The following is an 18,900-nucleotide window of genomic DNA, read 5'->3' on the forward strand; positions in this document are numbered from 1 at the left end:
CAAGTTGGTAATCAATGGCTCTGAGGTGCATATGAGACAATAATATTATAAATATCACAAAAATAAGTTTGTCTGACAACCATCATTGAATTTTAAAAAATGCTGATCACCGCAAGTGATCTTTATAAACAAGATATTGGATAATAGCTTAGGACTCCAGCTATCATTCCTGAATGCCATATATTTGTACACATTTTATTTGTGGAGTTATTAAAATTTTTTATATCTTTTGTATTATTTAACTGCAGTAGATCATCAGATTCACCACAGTTACACAGAAAAAAGCAGTATAGCAATTCTCAGGTCTCCCCATACTTTACCATGTTACATTTACATAAATTATTAACGGTTTTAGATTTATTGAACTAAAAGTTAAGTTGGCCAATATTAAAAATATATGCAACTTGAAAACAGTAAATTATTCATATGATTTAATACCATCAATAGACTTAGCATGAAAAGATGCATCAGTTAAGCAAGCCAAGTTTATATTTTCATATGTTTTAGTATGTATTCTTTATTACATTTTCTGTATACTGCTATATTATGAGAAGTCATCATTTAAGGCTGTTCCCAAAGTAATGTTGTTACCAAAAATCTTGAAAAATTCTTGACCAATTTACTTCAAATTTTATACAATACTCTAATAAATATTCATAAGGACATAGGCTATATATGTCTTTAAACAATAATGTACATGTTTTCATTTTCTGTTAAAACCAAGTGCCAGAAAGAAAATGCTGTGCTGTGTAAATGTATGGTTTTGTTTTCTTTCTCCTGGTTTTAACTATGATAGCAGAACATTTGGTACCATTAGACAGACTGATTCTCCCAAGTATATTCTTTCTCTTTATACAGGGTGAGTCATGTAAGACGTAACACCCCCTTTATTCCGGGGGCAATTGCACAAATCGGCAAGCAGTTTTCGGTGAATCATAGTGGACTATGGGAAACATACATTGGTACATGCACAATAATCACAACATTTATATTGACCGAGATAATGAGGCAAATACATGTTTTTTAAATGGGACTCTATACTTTTTTTTTCCATCATTCGAACGTGCTTTAAAAGACGTGTATAGTGATGTAACACATGTCGATATTGTGATTCAAACTTGGCTTAAAAGACGCTGGGAAATATTGTACGATTGAAGGTCGAGGCGGTCGGAAGCGGCTGCAGACTGTAAACACCCAGAAAGCAGGCCGCATCGTACAACTAGTAGGTCGTGCGACGTTGAACCAGTAGGACGTGTGTCTCCTATCCAGACGTAGTTGCTGCTGGAACTTTATGTCCAGATATGTACGCAAATCAGGAGAAGTTAGACATGTTACTTCTGTATGGCAAATGCCTTAGGAATGCTGTCGAAACCATACGGTGGTACAGGGATATGTATCCTGATCATTGATGTCCTACTCGCCAGGCCATTGCAAGAATGATTACTACACTAGTGCAAACAGGCAGCTTTAACAGCAAACAAAGGAGGAGGAAGAAGACTGTGACCGACAGAGACCACGAAGAGGCTGTTCTGGCCATTACATTTATCGATCCTCACTGTGGCACGAGACATATTGCCGCGGACTGTGGGGACAGCCAGACGAGTGTCATGCGCATTCCAACATTCACTAATCACGGGAATGTAAATTTATGTAACATGCGCTACTGGGCAGCTGAGAACCCATATTGGCTGCATCAGGTACAGCACCAAAGGCCATGGCGCGTCAACGTGTGGTGCGGCATTGTAGGAAATTACATCGTAGGACCTTATTTCATTACAGGAGTATTAAATGGAAATAAGTATGGAGACTTTCTTAGGAACATTCTACTCATTCTGCTAGAGGAGATACCACTCAATGAGCACCTGTGTATGTGGTTCCAACATGACGACTGCCCAGCTCACTCCTCACATGTTGCAAGTCAAATATTGAACGAGACATTTCCTGACCGCTAGATCGGACGGAATGCTGCAGTACAGTGGCCTGTCAGGTCCTCCAATTTGACCCCACTTGATTTATTTTTGTGGGGAACACTGAAAGATGCGGTCTACCACGAATCCTCAACAATGCCAGATGATATGCGCTGCTGAATCATCACAGCTTGTTCTGCCATATCATCTACTGACATTTCATCTGTTACCCATTCTCTTGAACGTCGATTACAGATGTGTCTTGCATTCAAGGGTAAACCATTTGAGTACATGCTTAAGTTAAGTACAACGCCGTGTTCTGTTAAGAACACTAAGAATTGTGAAGGTTATTAATAGGTACCAATGTATTATTAAACGATATGTATCAATGACCAGTAACATCCTTGAAGTATAAATGTAACGTGTGTGAGCAATGTGTATACCACGTAGGTTGTCCTTCTGTCGCATTGTTTGGTGGGTGGTGGTCAGCATATGAAAGTGAATAAAATGATTATCTTATCAAATGTGTATTCTCTCTTATTGTAATGTCCAATACTATCTGTGGAAACAATAGTTTCACAGCAGACACTTTGTTACCCCACAGACACACTCAGGCGTCACCTAGTGAAGACTTTCCATGATGCATCCATCAATAACATTATCAGCGGCTTACTGTGCATCAGGTGTGACATATAAGCAGGAAGGGGGCAAAGCTTAAATGAGAAACTGCGTGATAAAGTGGTTGCTATGTTCACATAATAACTATTCATTTCAGCCTGGGAATGTCCATGCATTTGGCATAGTTCTCATAATCCCCTTTTGATATGCAATTAGCTAGCATGTGCCACAGTTAAATATGAAACACATCTTGCCACCCTTGTACCTATGGTGTATCTTGAAGAGGGCGGATGAGGATTTATCTATGTAGCGTAGGCCGAGCATGCTGCATAGGGCATGGCAACTCGGTCTTCGGGTCACACGAGGCGTGTTTACAGTCTGCAGCCTCTTCTGACCACCTCGACCTTCAATTGTACAATATTTCCCAGCGCCTTTTAAGCAAAGTTTGAATCACAATAGCAACATGTGTTACATCACTATACGCTTCTTTTCCAGAACGTTTGAATGATGGTAAAAAAAGTATAGCATCCCATTTAAAAAACATGTACTTGCCTCATTATCTTGGTCAATATAAATATTGTGATTATTGTGCTTGTACCAAAGTATGTGCCCCATAGTTGGCTATGATTCGCCGAACACTGCTTGTCGATACGTGCAATCGCCCCTGGAAGAATGGGGGTGTTATGTCTTACACGACTCACCCTGTATATAATTTTGGACAAAAAATGTATTCACAACTATGTGTCATTTTTGTTTTCTTCCTCTCAGTCAGTTTTAAAGGAAAACAGGGAAGTTGTATTTAGAATATTACTATGGAATCTGAATCATCTAAAAATGTGTAATCCTAATCGTTTATGGATTAAGACTATGTGAAACACTGTCAATGAAGCTACTATACTCACAGGTGCAGCAGCAGGAGAGATCTCTCACATACTGTATATAAATGATTCCAACTGATTCACTCATTCATTTTAACCAATTTCAGCCACAATCAAGGATTAGTTGGCAATTACAATAAACAAGGCTCAAAGTTGGAGAGAAGCAGGAAGAGGAGACAAACAGAGACAGGGGAAGGCAACTGACAGAGAGAGGGTGAAGTACGGGATGGGCAGAGAAAGAGGGAGGAGGAGAAGGGCAGAGAGAGGGGGGAGGAGGTGGACAGAGAGAAGGAGAAAAAGGAGATTAGGAAATACAGCCAACTCCTATACATATTAAACAACTGTGAAGCATTTCTGGGTTACCTAGAGTGTTATAAGCACATATGTGCTAGATATATGTTTAATTATTTATACTAAACTTCTATGTGAAGAATATTGTGTCTGATCTCTACAGTGGAACTGGGAGAAAATGATCTTGCATTTGAGCCATATATCTAAGTTGTAACATTACTCTTATGCAAATGGTGGTCCATTTTTTTTTTTTTATTTTGTGTGCAGGTACAGTGAGGAAAAACAAGTTCTCATTGGCAATAGCGGATACACACTCCAGCGTTCTGAGTGGCTCTTGGGAGCAAGGAAGGTATTGTGAAGCTGAGTTGGGAAACACTTTGTGTTTGAAAGCCAAGTTTGGAGCAAAACATTCTACATCATGGATCTGGTAGTGTTGATTTCTGGATGGCAAGTGGCATTCATTTGTGTTTACAAAATTTCTGAGTCAAGTGGGACTTAAACTTCCAACCTGTCAATGGCAAAAGCAGTTGAAGATGTTGTTTCATATATATTGTCATCATTCAAATCAGGATTATCAGTTAATGCTACTCTTGTGGACCTCAGCAAGGCATTTGACTCTGTCAGTCACAGGATACTACTAGAAAAACTGCACTGCTATGGTATTAGAGGCTCAGAACTATCTCTGATCAGATCCTATATGAGCGACAGAAAACAAATTGTGCATTTTAACAATATGAGGTCAAATGTCTTGGATATCATGCAGGGTGTACCACAAGGCTATGTGGTTGGACCTTCACTTTTTATAATATATGTAAATGACTTGCCCAGCACCATGTTATGTAAATCCACACTCTATGCAGATGATACAACTTTTGTTACAGCAGGGAAAGATTTAGGAAAATTAAACGAGGAAAGTGAGGCTCATCTCAGAGCAGCCATCAAGTGGTTCCAACTCAATGACTTGCATATAAATATTCTCTTTAGCTTGTGTGTTAAGAGTGATGAGATTGATTGTGTCTCAGCTAAACTACTTGGGATCCATCTTGACTCAAAATTAACGTGGAAGAGTCATACCGATTATATTTGTACTAAGTTAGCACGTGTGACATATTTGTTAGGCAAACTAAGGTCATGTGTCAGTGGTAGTTATTACTCAATGCATACTATGCCTTTTTCCACACCCATTTAACATATGCCACTTTGTTGTGGGGAAACTCACCCGGAACGAAACAAGTTTTCATTTGGCAAAGGAAGGCAGTCAGATGCATCCATGGAATCAGAAATAACGAGTCTTGTAGACCATATTTCAAAAATCTAAAAATACTAATAGTTGCAGCCCTCTTTATACTAAGTTGTCTGATACACACAAAAGAAAACCAACACAGTCACAAACTACGAAATCTATCCATCTCCATGACACACGTATAAAACAGCAAATTGACATCCCAGTTGCTAGACTAAAGAAAACTCAAGATAGTTACAGGTACATGGGAGTAAAACTATTTAACATGTTGCCAATAGAGGCACATAATGTGTCACTGAATGAGTTTAAAAGTGTCACAAAGAAATGGCTTAGAGAAAAAGCTTTTTATACAATAGAAGAGTTTATAATGTGCACTAAAGATGATCTTAAGTACCGGTACTAATATACTTTCACTTAGATTAAACTTATACATGTAAATATAATGCAAATACCTTGTGCAGCATCAAGGACAAATTTTTATATCTTATTAGACAATAATGATCTACAATATATTACACCACTTCTGTTAGTTATGTAAACTATATATGTACACAAATGATGACATCAATTGCATTTTTAATGCCTAAAGATGGATAATAAAATAAATAAAAAATAAATAAATAAACTCTGATAGCTGACTGGAACTTCAACATTTTTTGAGTATTAGAGGATGTGTGAGATTGAACTATAATTTATTTCAGTCACTCTTTTGGAATTCATACTGGATAGAGTACGAGAATCTTCTTGTGAATTCATGTGTGTTAGTATGTTCATTGTCATGAGTGCACTTTAAATATTTATGAATTGGCAAACAAGTCATGTTTAGTTAATGGAATGGGACTCTATTTTTTTGCATACCAGTATATTTGCATAGCGTTTGAGGAGTCTGCTGTCATCCTAGGTACACATAAACATAAGCTTAACTGCATCTGAAAACTATGATCATTTTATTTCATATTTTAATAATTTGTTGTATGGCCACCATTTTTAATGATTTCCATGTTTGACTGTCTGGATAAATCAGTTAATTCAATTTAAACCATCTGGTATTGTTTACATAAATTATTCATTAGAATGAAACCCCTTTCATCAGTTATTATTATTATTCCATTTTATTGCAACATGTTTGACTTAATAATTCACATTACATGGCAATACTTATATAAGTATACTGCAGGATCACAGGTGTAACTATTTCTGCAGCAAGTTTAGCTGCTGGGCAGGACTGCAGACATATACAACTCGATTGTATGACTACATCAAGCCACAATTCTGTATAGTGCTCTGCATTGCCCAGATACTGCACATAAAGGGATTTTGCAAATAGTTTTCTCATCCAGGATTAACATCATGAAACAATTCTTTGATATGTTGCTAGTGTGATATATAATATGTGCCATCATTGTACTTATATTCTGATCAATGAGATATATGCATTTAGCTAGTTTTATGTATTGCTTACATCAATATACCAGTTCATGTTACATGGTCTCAGAATTTAAAAAAAAAGTTTGTGTCTACAATGTCTGTCAACGGTACAAATACAATGATGGGAAGTGAAATTCTGATAAACAATAGTCCAATGGTGGGATTACACATGTTGAAACCATTGGTGCTGAATACAGAAAACATGATGAGTGTCTGAAACTGTGGAAGCAACACATTGAGTTCTACACAATGGCAACACAAATAAAAACCAAACCATGAATTATGCAACTAGCAACAGTTATGTCCATGACTGATATTGATGCCTTGGTTATAAATAATATGTTTGAATTTGGTGCCAGTGAAGAACCAAACCTTCAAATGGTATTGAAAATGTTCGATGATTACTTTGTCCCAAAGGTAAATGTAACATCTGAAAGGTATGGATTGAACTCCTTACCACAAAAACCTGGTGAAATGTTTGGAAAATTTTACACTATTGTTAATAAAAGCAAAGCTTGTCACTATGGAAACTTATTGACTACAATTTTGTGAGACAAAATTGTCGTAGGTATTCACAGTCCTGCGGAGTCTGGAACAAAGGAAGACAATATGCTAATGTAAAGATAAATATAATAAAAGATTGTACAAGTTGCACTGGTAGCCATAATGTTAAGAAATGTCCAGGTTTTAAAAGCAAGTGTCATAATTGTCACATAATGAGCCATTTTGCAAACAAATGTAAAACTAAAAGAAAAATAGCAAAAAAATGTTGCCAAGGATGGATTCCAATCTTCCAATGAGGAGAAAGAAATGTTTATAAATGCTCTGCAAAACAATTGTAATTTTGATAAGGACTGGTGCAAAACTGTCATTTTTAAAAATGATGTAAGAGTAAAAGCCAAACTTGACACAAGTGTGCAATGTAACATCATAACCAGAAAAACAGCAAACAAAGCATATGCCACAATACCAGATTCTGTGACGAAAAAGCTACTTACCTGTAACACAAGTACAATAGATGTTCTGAGAGAAACCACGCTCTTCTGTAAGACTAGGAAAGGCTAGCAAATGGGACGTTTTTAGTGGTGGAGCTTGATTTCAGGTAATCTCAGGATGAGAAACATGTTCAGAACTGAATCTGATAAAAAGAGCAGAGCTGATAAAAAAAGAAACATGACAGGAGTCAAAATTCCAGATGAGAACGTTATTTCAGCTAGCGATGTCTTAAAGATTTTAAGCATGACATAGCAACAAAGAAGGGGCTGACTTCAAGATCCATTAGCCAACAAGGGACCCACACAAATTGAGAAACCAAATATGAGATGAAATGGAGAAAATGATTGAAATGGGTTAATCAAGCCTGCAGAAGTAGCTGCACCTGCTGTGTCACCTATGATAGTCATACACAAGAAAAGGAAACTTCGAATTTGCTTGGATTCAAGTGAAATTAATAAAAACATTTTTTGACATTGCTATCAAATGAGGACACTGGGAGAAAGTAGTATAATGGTGAGAGGAGTAAAATATTTCACTTGTTTAGACTGTGGAAAAGGAGTTTGGCAAATCAATGTCTTAAAAAACTTCTAAAAATTTAATATTTTGGCCAAGATCACCATTTGGCTCAGCCTCAGCCCCAGAAGTTTTTCAACAAGTCACATGTAAACTCCTAAATGGAATTAAGAATGTAGAAATTTTATAGATGATATTTTGATTTATACAAAAACAATAAAAAAGAACATAATGAAGCAATGAAGCAACTTACATAGGGATTGGAAAATGCAGGCATTAAACTGCATAAAGACAAATGTGAATTTTGTGTGAAGGAAACAAACTTCTTAGGACACTTTTTAGCAGAGGATGGACTTCATCTTGATCCTGTTAAAATTAGTGCTCCTCAATATAAAAAGCAGCTCCAACATAGATTAGGGGATGTGAAATAGTTATTTAAGTGTATACCACATCTTTCTGAACTTATGGTCCCGTTATAGGAGTTGCTAAAGTAAGAAGCTGAATGGAAATGGAATTTGGCACATCAGCAAGCACTTACCAAAATAAAAAAAAGTCTCACAACACCTCCAGTGCTTTGTTATGATGATGTAAGCCAAGATGTGAAGTTGTTAGTTATTGCCTGCTGTGCTATTGCAAGATGAACACACAGTTGCAAATGTTGTAAAGTCACTGCCACCAGCACAATAGTTACATCCACAAATAGAAAAAGAGGTCACGGCAATTAAAGTTACAGTCAAAAAAATTCACAAATATATTTATGGGAAAAAGTTCATAACTGAAAATGACCATAAGCTACAGGAAACAATTTTTAAAAAATCATTGAAGGTGTACATCATAGACTAAAACACACATTTTTTGAAATTTTGCCATATTCTCCTAAAATAATTTATACTGAAGGGTCAAATATACCAATACCTGATAGAGTCAGCAAGGAACAAGAATATAAAGCGGAAATGGAAGAACTAAAAGTATTGTTAGTTTTACTTGTCAGTGAAGAATTACTGATTCAACTGGAAGCTATATTTATGATAAAGAATCACAATTACTTGTACTATAAGCAATGCATGGATTTCCAGATATAATTAAGGAAATGCCAAAAGAATTATCACATTTTTGGACCTCTAAAGAAATCATTAATTATGCTGACAGAATTTTCCTCAAAGGGCAAAAGATAATTATACCTGCACAATTGATTGAAAGGATACTGGAATCAACCCATGAAGGACACTTTGGTGTAGCAAGTTGTTGCAAGAGAGCTAGAGAATATGTGTGACATAAAACATCAAGAATTACATATCAAGATGTAACACATGTCAACAGCACTGAAGAACTGAGATACATGAACCCAATATAGTGAAATCAGTATCTAGTTAACAACAACAAATAATTGCTGCAGATTTATTTTATTTTGGAAAACAAGAATATTTGCTCATAGTGGACAGTTATTGTGGATTTTTTGAATTTTATGAGATGCCAAACAGTACCACCAAAGAAGTTTTAAAAAAATTACTGGGAATATCTGTATTGCTCGACACTGGTAATGGACCACCCTTCAACTCCAGGAAATTTATGGATCAGCTAAGTATTTATACCAGTAATCGTCAAACTTTGAGATTTGGATTTCCTATAAGCAACAGCTTTGCTGAACATTATGTACAAACAGCCAAAAGTTTACTCTCAAAGTGTCCAGTGAATAAAACAAACATATATTTAGCACTATTCAATTACTGAAACACACCACAGAATAAAGAGTTGGGGTTAAGTAATCAGAGAACATTTTCAAGCAAAAGAAGAACCCTGCTACCCCATGCACTAGAAGCTCTCTGTCCACAGGCTGTAAAACCACAATAAGTTAGCCAAAAATTGAGAAATTTGACATGACAGTAAAAAAGCTATGTAAATAGACATAGAAAATCTGCAAATACTCCACAGGGAGCTGACAAAGTTATAATACTGTTTGTTCATAGAAACTGGAAAGGAAGAGAAGTTATAAGATCAGCAAATGCTTCAAGATTGCCAGTGGTTAAAAATATGGGATAGAAAACTATACATACATAACACTCAACGTGTTTGACCAACAGAAGCATTCATCAAGATGGAACTAGTCATCATCCATGAAGAAGTCAAATGGAGCAGAAGTAACTCAGAACAGAGATTTGAGCTGTCAGACCACTGTCTCCAAATGGAAGATCACCAAAAAGCTATGCCAGACAAGTGTGTGTCAAGTGATAGCAATGAGGAAGCGTGAGGATTTCAGAAAAAATGGGGGAGATGTACTATATTAACGTGTGCCATGACTGTACTTATATTCTGGCAAAAAAATGTAAACTTGTTAGTACTATGTGTTTCATGTAACAATAAACCAGTTCACGTTACAGCAAGAAAAATGTATCTCTTTTTGTACATAACTTATTTGTGTCCACAAAATGAACAGGTATTCAGATTTCAAATAATTATGCTGCACACCTTGTCACCACAAAAAACAATAATACAAATTAGAAAATAAATAATTTACTAAGAAGTTTCTAAGTGCCATACCAGGAAACAGGGTGGTTCTGACACCAATAAGAAATTTTTAATAAGAAAGTTTTTGTTCCAAGTGCCCTTAATACAGAGGCTCTATTTTTTTTATTTTTGATAATGCAAGTACAGAAATGCAGCAGTACTATTTTAACTAGCAGAACTGTAGTCAAAAAACATTTCTCATTTCTTTTATCAAAATTAATTCGTGAAAAAAAATCGCTGTTTTGAGTTCTGTTTCTCAGGATCAAATGTTGCAAAGTTTACAGTACAATTTTGTGTGCTGTTGGGAAAGAACTGGCATCATTGCCAACAGCTGTTTCTGTTTTCCAGCTGATAAACATGGCTGGTCTTTCAGATTAAGTATGGCATGGCCTAAATTTGCTGTGATCTTTCCTCCTTAGAATGCACTGATATTTTTCCATTCTTATGTTTCAGAGTAAGGATTTTTAATAACCATTTGAGATGAATGACTATGAGATACTTTGATCATACTGCAGTTGGCTATCTTACACACCTGTATTGAAAAAATGCTTCAGCAGCATCTTTCAAATCAAAGATGTCAGTTATATGCATTGAAATTACATGGAATGGGTTCATAGTTTTAGCTGACAGAGGTTCTGCAGGGAAGCTTTAAACAAAGACCATGCACCTTCTTGTAATGAATGTCTGAAATATTTTTTCGTGATTTGACACTTGGAATAAGTCTTTCACTGAAACTGAAACTTAGCCAGTGGGATCCACTTTGCCTATTTAGGGGAAAACTTTTTGTCCTGTGTCAATAAAAGGCAAACACAAAAGTGTAGGGGTCTACTAATCATTCACATTTCAAACGTATGGTGAATAATGGTACCCTTTAAGGAAATGATAGCAACAGACAGAAAAGAGCATCAGGTGCATACAGTATGTATGCTTGGAGGCTTCATGCAACATGCTGAAGAGGTTATTCTGGCAGCCACTGCAACCAACTGCAGAATGTGGTGAATGCTGGAACAAATACTGCCTGTCATCTGGGCTATGAGGTCATACTTTGACTCTGTGAATGGCAGAGAAGGTTTAGAAGACCAGCCTTGTGCATGGGGTTTCAATGACTCACAATTTGCAACATTCTCTCCAGAACTGATTGTGGCCCCATCATTCTGAGATGAGTGGAAGAACTGAACCAGAGACTTTGAAGTTTCTATAACAAGCTCGACTGCAATTTTCTGGATATGCACCAGAGGGTTGAGGACTGTAGTGTCCCTGTAAACGGTTGATGTGTTCACTACACATCATAAAGCATAGGGTTATAGATGTTGAATGATGTGTGGGATGCTCACAAGTGTTTTTCAGATTAGGCAACTCTCCATCTAGTCCAGATAACAATAGCTGTAGGAGCCCCAAAACTATAAGTGTAAGATCCAAAAGAATTCCCCCTCCCCTTCCCCTTCCCATGGTTGAGAGTAAGAAAGTCCTAGTAGTTAACTGTCAAAGAATTTACAACAGAGTGCCAGAGTTTGAAGCGCTCCCGAAATGCAGTGAAGCTCACATAATAGTAGGTACAGAAATCCAGTTGAAAGCTGAAACTGAAGTGTATATTAAATGGAGAGGCTAATGGGAAATGGAGGTCATGTATTTTGTCACAGTAGACAAGAAACTCAAATCCACTGAGTTAGAAATTGAAACTGCAAGCAAGATTGTTTGGGAAAGATTCAGTATCAGGGGTAGGCTTAAAATAGTAATTGGATCCTTCCGACATCCACCAGACTCATCTGCTGATATAACCAAAAAATTAAGAGAAAAACTCAGTGAGCTTGTATGTAAGTCATACTTTAATCATCAGTAGAGACTTTAACCAACAAACAATAAATTAGGAAAATTACAGTTATGTTAGTGGCAGGTGTGACAAGACATTCGATGAAACATTACTAAATCATTCTCTGAAAACTGCCTAGAACAGATAGTTTGGAACCCCATTAATGATGGAAATATATTGGATCTAATGGCAACAATTAAACCTGACCTATTTGAGGATGTCCAAATCAAAATTGGTGTCAATGACCATGGTGCTGTTGTGATAACAATGATTACCAAAGTACAAATGACAATTACAATAAGTAGCAGGATATATGTGCTCAGTAAAGTAGGTAAAAATCCATTCATGGTGGAAATATATTGGGTCTAATGGCAACAATTAAACCTGACCTATTTGAGGATGTCAAAATCAAAACTATTATTAGTGACCATGGCTCTGTTGTGATAACAATGATTACCAAAGTACAAATGACAACTGCAGTAAGCAGCAGGATATATGTGCTCAGTAAAGTATGTAGGTTTAAAATAATAGTTGACCATGCACTGGGTAGATATGTACCCAGTAGAACAGTTCATAATGGGAGGGAACCTCCACAGTATACATTCACTGTAAAGAAACTTCTAAAGAAACAGAGATTACTGCACAATGGGTGTAAGACAAGGCATAGGGTTATAGATGTTGAATGAAATGCATTTGGCTGTCAAGAGCACAATGTGTGATACCTTGAATGGCTACTGTAACAGAATATTGTCAAATGATCTTTCACAAAACCCACAGAAATTCTGGTTGTATGTAAAGGCTGTTAGTGGCCCCAAAGTTAGTGCCCAGTCCCTAGAGAAAGAAACAGGAACTGAAACTGAGGGTGGTAAAGCAAAAGCTGAAATGCTTAACTCATGTTCCTTTACAAAGGAAAACCCAGGATAATTGCCTCAATTTAATCCTTATACCACTGAAAAGATGAATGAAACACGTATTAGTGTCAGTGGTGACAAGAAACAGCTAAAACTGTTAAAATTGAAGAAAGCTCCAGGGCTCGATGGGATCCCTATCATATTTGGTATTGAATTTCTGGCTGAGTTAGCCACCCTTTCAACTATATTCTATTATAGATCCCTCAGACATAAAAAGGTGCTAAGTAAACGGAAGCAAGAACAGGTCACACCTGTTTACAAGACGGGTAGTAGAAGTGATCCACAAAACTACTATCCAATATCCTTGACATAATGGTGTTGAAATCTTAGAACATATTCTCAGCTCAAACATAATGAAGTATCTCGAAAAGAATGACCACCTCCATGCCAACCAGCATAGATTCTGAAAACATCGATCATGCAAAACCCATCTCACACTTTTCTCACATGACATACTGAAAACTTGGATCAAGGGAATCGGGCAGATGCAGTATTTCGCAGGTAGATGCAGCATTTCTTGATTTCAAAAAAAGCATTTAACTCAGTACCATATCTACACTTATTGTCAAAAGTATAATCATATGAGGTATCAAGCAAAATCTGTGACTGGGTTAGGGATTTTTTTAAAAGGGAGGATACAGCATGTTATCTTGGACAGACAGTCATTGTCAGATGTAGACATAACTTCGGTTGTGTTGCCAGGAAGTGTGTTGGGAACCTTGCTGTTTGTGTTGTACATCAATGACCTCATGGACAATATTAACGGTAACCTCAGATTTTTTGCAGATTATGCAGTTATCTATAACGAAATACTCTCCGAAATAAGTTGCATAAATATTCAGTTAGATCTTGATAAGATTTCAAAGTGGAGCATAGACTGGAAACTTGCTTTAAATGTTCAAAAGTTTAAAGTTGTGCACTTCACAACAAAAAAAAGTAGTATCCTGTTACTGTAATATCAATGAGTTTCAGCTGGAATCAGCTGAAGTATAGTTACCTGAGTGTAGCACTTTGTAGGTATATGGAATGGAATGATCAGACAGGCTTAGTCATGGGTAAAGCAGGTGGTAGGCTTCAGTTTATCAGTAGAATACTGGGAAATGTAATCAGTCTACAAGTAGAATGCTTGCAAATCACTTGTGCAATCCATTCTACAATATTGCTCAAGTGTGTGGGACCTGCACCATCAGGACAAACTAGGGATATTGAACATATACAGAGAATGACAGCATGAATGGTCCATGAGAGAGCATCACAGATGTGCTGAAGAAACTGATCTTGCAGACTCTTGAAGGTAGACAAAAACTATCCCGAGAAATCATACTTACAAAGTTTCTAGAATCAGTTTTAAATTATGACTTTAGGAATACATTACTACTCCCTATGTATCATTCACCTACGGATTGTGAGGACAAGATTAGATTAATTGCAGCCTGCACAGAGACATTTAAACTATCATTCTTCCCACAGTCCATATGTGTTTGAAATGGCAAGAAATCCTAATAACTGGAATAGTGGGATGTACCCTGTGCCATTCTCTTCACAGATGTTTGGAGACTGACAACTGTAGATGTAGATGTAGGTGTAGAAATGTAAAAACTTGTAACAGTACTGAGAACACATTATCACTGGAAACATGTTTTTGAAAAAAGTAGCACTTACAATGTTTCGCATTTTCACTCTTCATTTGATTTTACCTTATATACAATAACTGAGAAAACACATTAGTTTTTTAAAAAAGAATATTGTTTATACATATCAATTAATTATACTTCAAAAAAATGGTTCTGAGCACTATGGGACTTAACATCTATGGTCATCAGTCCCCTAGAACTTAGAACTACTTAAACCTAACTAACCTAAGGACAGCACACAACACCCAGCCATCACGAGGCAGAGAAAATCCCTGACCCCGCCGGGAATCGAACCCGGGAACCCGGGCGTGGGAAGCAAGAACGCTACTGCAATTATACTTCAATCCCATTCCAGAAAAGTAGCGTCTGGTTAGTTAATCTCTAAAAGGCTACACAAATTTCTGAGCAATACAAGGATATGCATGTAAATTGTGTTACGTTAGTAACTAAAATTAAATTATCTAAAACTGTAAATAAACTTATTTAAATAACTTTTATAAAGTACTGGTATAAATACATTCAAATTTAATATATCTATAGAACTGGAAAACAAAGCACAATGGGAGTTGTTATACAGAATTTTTAGTAGTAGTCGGCACATACTTGGCACAAAGCATTTCAGAGTATGGATAACACATATATAACCATAATTTTCTAAGGCTTTGTAAAAGTGATGTAGTGTCTCCAATGAGAATTTTGCATAAGAACTGCAAGGCACCAAATTGACAGTGTGTAAAGTTTTGGGCAGTGACCCACCAATGAGCTTGTAATTGAATAAATACCAGTGAAAGGCAAAGATTATTTAACACTGGATTGTTTTATTTGTGATGACCTTCACCATTAACTGTAAATGTTATTGAAATAATGAAATTCCAGTAGTACTTGAACTGGGAACTTAAAACATTACTAGACTGCTACATCACAAGTGGTAAAAAACACTTTGGTGCACTATCAGCTCTATCAGTAGATAGTGATAGCCTAACCTGAAAGGGGCGTGTGTAGTGTGTCCAGCGGCCACCATGCCACAGCAAGCCTTTGTGCGAGAGTCCCCATCCATGTTCATCCTCTCCAAGCAGATTCTTGAAAGCGTCAACATGTAAACGAGCATGCTGTGTACCCACACCGAACATCATGCTGGTGCCGAAGACACGGTGTGACACTCGCAGTTCCCAGTAGTAGCGACCATGATTGAGCACCCGTGTTCCTCGCACCCCAGCTGTTCCACTGCTCCAGTTAGGATGGAAGTGTGCCACCTGCCAGCAAGACAGAAAAACATACGGTTGTTAATGTATTTCTATGTCATAACACTAATTTATGTTATTGAATGCTGCTATCTGTCCACAAAGGGGATTGCTTTCAAATCACTTGTGCAAGCTAACACAGAGTATTGCTCAACTGTTTGGGACCCTTACCATGTAGGACTAACAACAGCACAAATGGTCACAGGTTTGTTTGACCCTGGAAGAATACACACTGCTTGTCGGTTATTAACAAATAACTGACACTTGCTAAGGAACAACCAACAATTGCTGAGGAATGACTGACAATTGCTGTGGAACACATGACTAATGATAGTAAAAGGAAATGTAGAGAGAAGGACATGTTAACTGCAGTGAAGCCTGTGCACAAAGACTCTGTATGCTTTCGACAGTTCATGCAGTACTGTGCTTGATGAAGGTGGTTGTGGAACCTTTTAACGTGACATTCCATGTGGTGTGGCAACATGTCTGCAAGACATCATCTGAGTGGTTATGACACGGATGAGCAGTTGGATGACTTGAAGCCGGTCACAGTATTACTACTGCAGTCCCAGTAATAGGTGTGTTCAAAAATGCCATCTTGAGATTGAAAGAGGCTGCTAAAGGTGGAAATGCTATGCAAAAGCATGCCAGTGGTTGTTGATGGACCACCACACTGCAAGAAGATTGATATGTAGCCCCAGTGGTGAAAGGGAACAGACATCTCACTCCTAGGCAGATCGCTGTAGACTTCGTAGTTGCTAGCGGTACATGTTTCTCCACCATAACCATTTCATGGTGATTAAATCAGGCTGGTTTATATGCTTGGAAACCTGTTAAATGCATCCTAGTGGAACTACACCTCTGTCGAGAAAGAGTTTGTTGGTGTAGGGAGCAGTTGCTTGGGGTCTGCAGCAGAATATTCCAGATGCAATCCCCATGGGTAGAAACTGTGTGTCAGTTGATGACTTGGTACCATTTAACCAGACTGCTATGGCTGCTATATTCTCTCACAATCACAGCACCAACTGCTGCTGTACTCTTAAATGTGCAGTTGTCAACGACATACAGATGACAGTAAGTGGATTTCGAGGGTGCTATTTTGTGTGTGGTAGTTTTGTGTAACTCTACTGTGGTGATGTTTGTGTCAGTTACTTTTAAATTTTCATGAGTTATTACAGGTTTTATGACAACATTCCTTAGCATATGAAAACCTATATAGCCAGACCTAACGAGAGTTCCCTCCCTACCAAGCATACTGTTCTTGGCAAATTACTAAGTCCCACAAACACATAATGCATAATCCATTGTAGCTCGGCAATGGAGAAATTAAGTTTTGAAGTTAGAAGAGTTGGTCCCTTACCATTTAGCCAATACATCTACTGAGGATCTAATAAAATGTCCGGTTAATGATGATATTGTAGAGATGGAACAAAGGCTTAGATCAGAGAAAGGATAAGGAAAGGAATTTCTGCATCCTTTTCCAGGTTTATCATCTTGGCATTTACCTTAAGTGATACAGGAAAACTATGAAAAACCTAAACCTATATGGGCAGAAAGGGATTTGAACCATTGTCTTTCCACATGTGAGTTCAGTGTTTTACTGCTGTCTTATTTCACTTGGTATGGATGATTACTATGGCATAACTTTACTCCAATGTGCAGTGGTAAAATTCCTCTACAGGTCAAATCTTGGAAAAGGAGGGTAACTTTACTACATCCATTCATGGAAAATTGTCGCCATCCTATACAAGAACAATGAAGTACTATGTTTTAGTCTCTTGTGAGATTTTGGCATGATGAGTCCATGATCCTTAATTCCTACTAATACTGAGTTACTATCGGTTGAGGGTTGCTGTTTGACTGATATTTGTATCTGATGTGTGTAAGATTATTTTTTAAATTGCTGAGAGTGCTCCATTGAATTTGTGTGATGCATTTTGCTGCTTCTAAGTGCTTCCAGAACACATAGATTGTGGCATTTATTATGTTGTCTCAGTTCTAACTGCTTTGCCCTTTGAAAACGTCTCTTGTACTGTTGACTTTCAGATGGGACTACTATCAGACTTTGCACTCAGTAATGTTGTATCACATAATCTTCTGTGGCAATATACATAACGCCAAATAAGCGTTTATTCAACAGAAATTTGCAGTAAGAATATTATATGAAGTTGGTAAGCAAACATATTGCAAAAGGCCCTTCAGGATCTTAGATGCTTACAGTTATTGCAAATACATTTACTCCTTAATGGTAACTGTGATCAACAATAAAGAGTGAATTTAGAATTAACTATGATATTCACAACCACAATAGCAGACATAAAAGTAAGACTAGAATGGAGCCATATCAGAATGGATTCAGAATGGAGAGACATCAGGCAGGATATCTGAAATCCCCAGACATTCAAAAATGATTATTTGACACATTCCACACTCTTGAAGGCTTTTCTAGTACACCTGCATCTACATCTAGGGCTATATTCCACAAAACACCATGAGATGCATGGCAGAGGGTACGTCCCATTGTACCAATTATTAGGGCCTTTTCCCATTCCATTCACGTATAGAACAGGAAAAATGATTGTTTGAAGGCCTCTATGTGTGTAATTAAACTAATCTTATCCTCATTTATAGTTCGTTCTTTAAACTTTGCTAACAGACTTTCTCAGCAGAGTTTATATCTATCTTCAAGAGTTTTCCACATCGGATTAAAAAAAAAAAAAAAAAAAACTGTGACCATTTCTGATGCCCTTCTCTGTATACGTTCAGTATCCTCTGTTAGACCTATTTGGTACTGATCCCACACATTTGAGGAATATTCTAGAACTGGGCACACGAGTGATTTGTGAGCAATCTCCTTTGTAGACTGATTGCACTTCCCCAGTATTCTACCAATAAACCAAAGTTTACCACCTGCCTTACCCCTGA

General features: G+C 37.1%; 1 protein-coding gene across 4 annotated transcripts in view; it reads right to left on the reverse strand.

The window, feature by feature from the left end:
• LOC126262834 (SPRY domain-containing SOCS box protein 3) overlaps positions 1-18,900 on the reverse strand; it is a 98,793-nt gene that overhangs the window by 1,713 nt on the left and 78,180 nt on the right. For all 4 annotated transcript variants that reach the window (XM_049959688.1, XM_049959687.1, XM_049959689.1 and 1 more), the window contains one exon: positions 15,718-15,987. In XM_049959688.1, coding sequence (XP_049815645.1) covers positions 15,718-15,987 — 270 coding nt within the window. The remainder of the gene's footprint in view (positions 1-15,717; positions 15,988-18,900) is intronic.

The sequence above is a fragment of the Schistocerca nitens genome, chromosome 6 (genome assembly GCF_023898315.1).
Source record: "Schistocerca nitens isolate TAMUIC-IGC-003100 chromosome 6, iqSchNite1.1, whole genome shotgun sequence".
NCBI lineage: Eukaryota > Metazoa > Arthropoda > Insecta > Orthoptera > Acrididae > Schistocerca > Schistocerca nitens.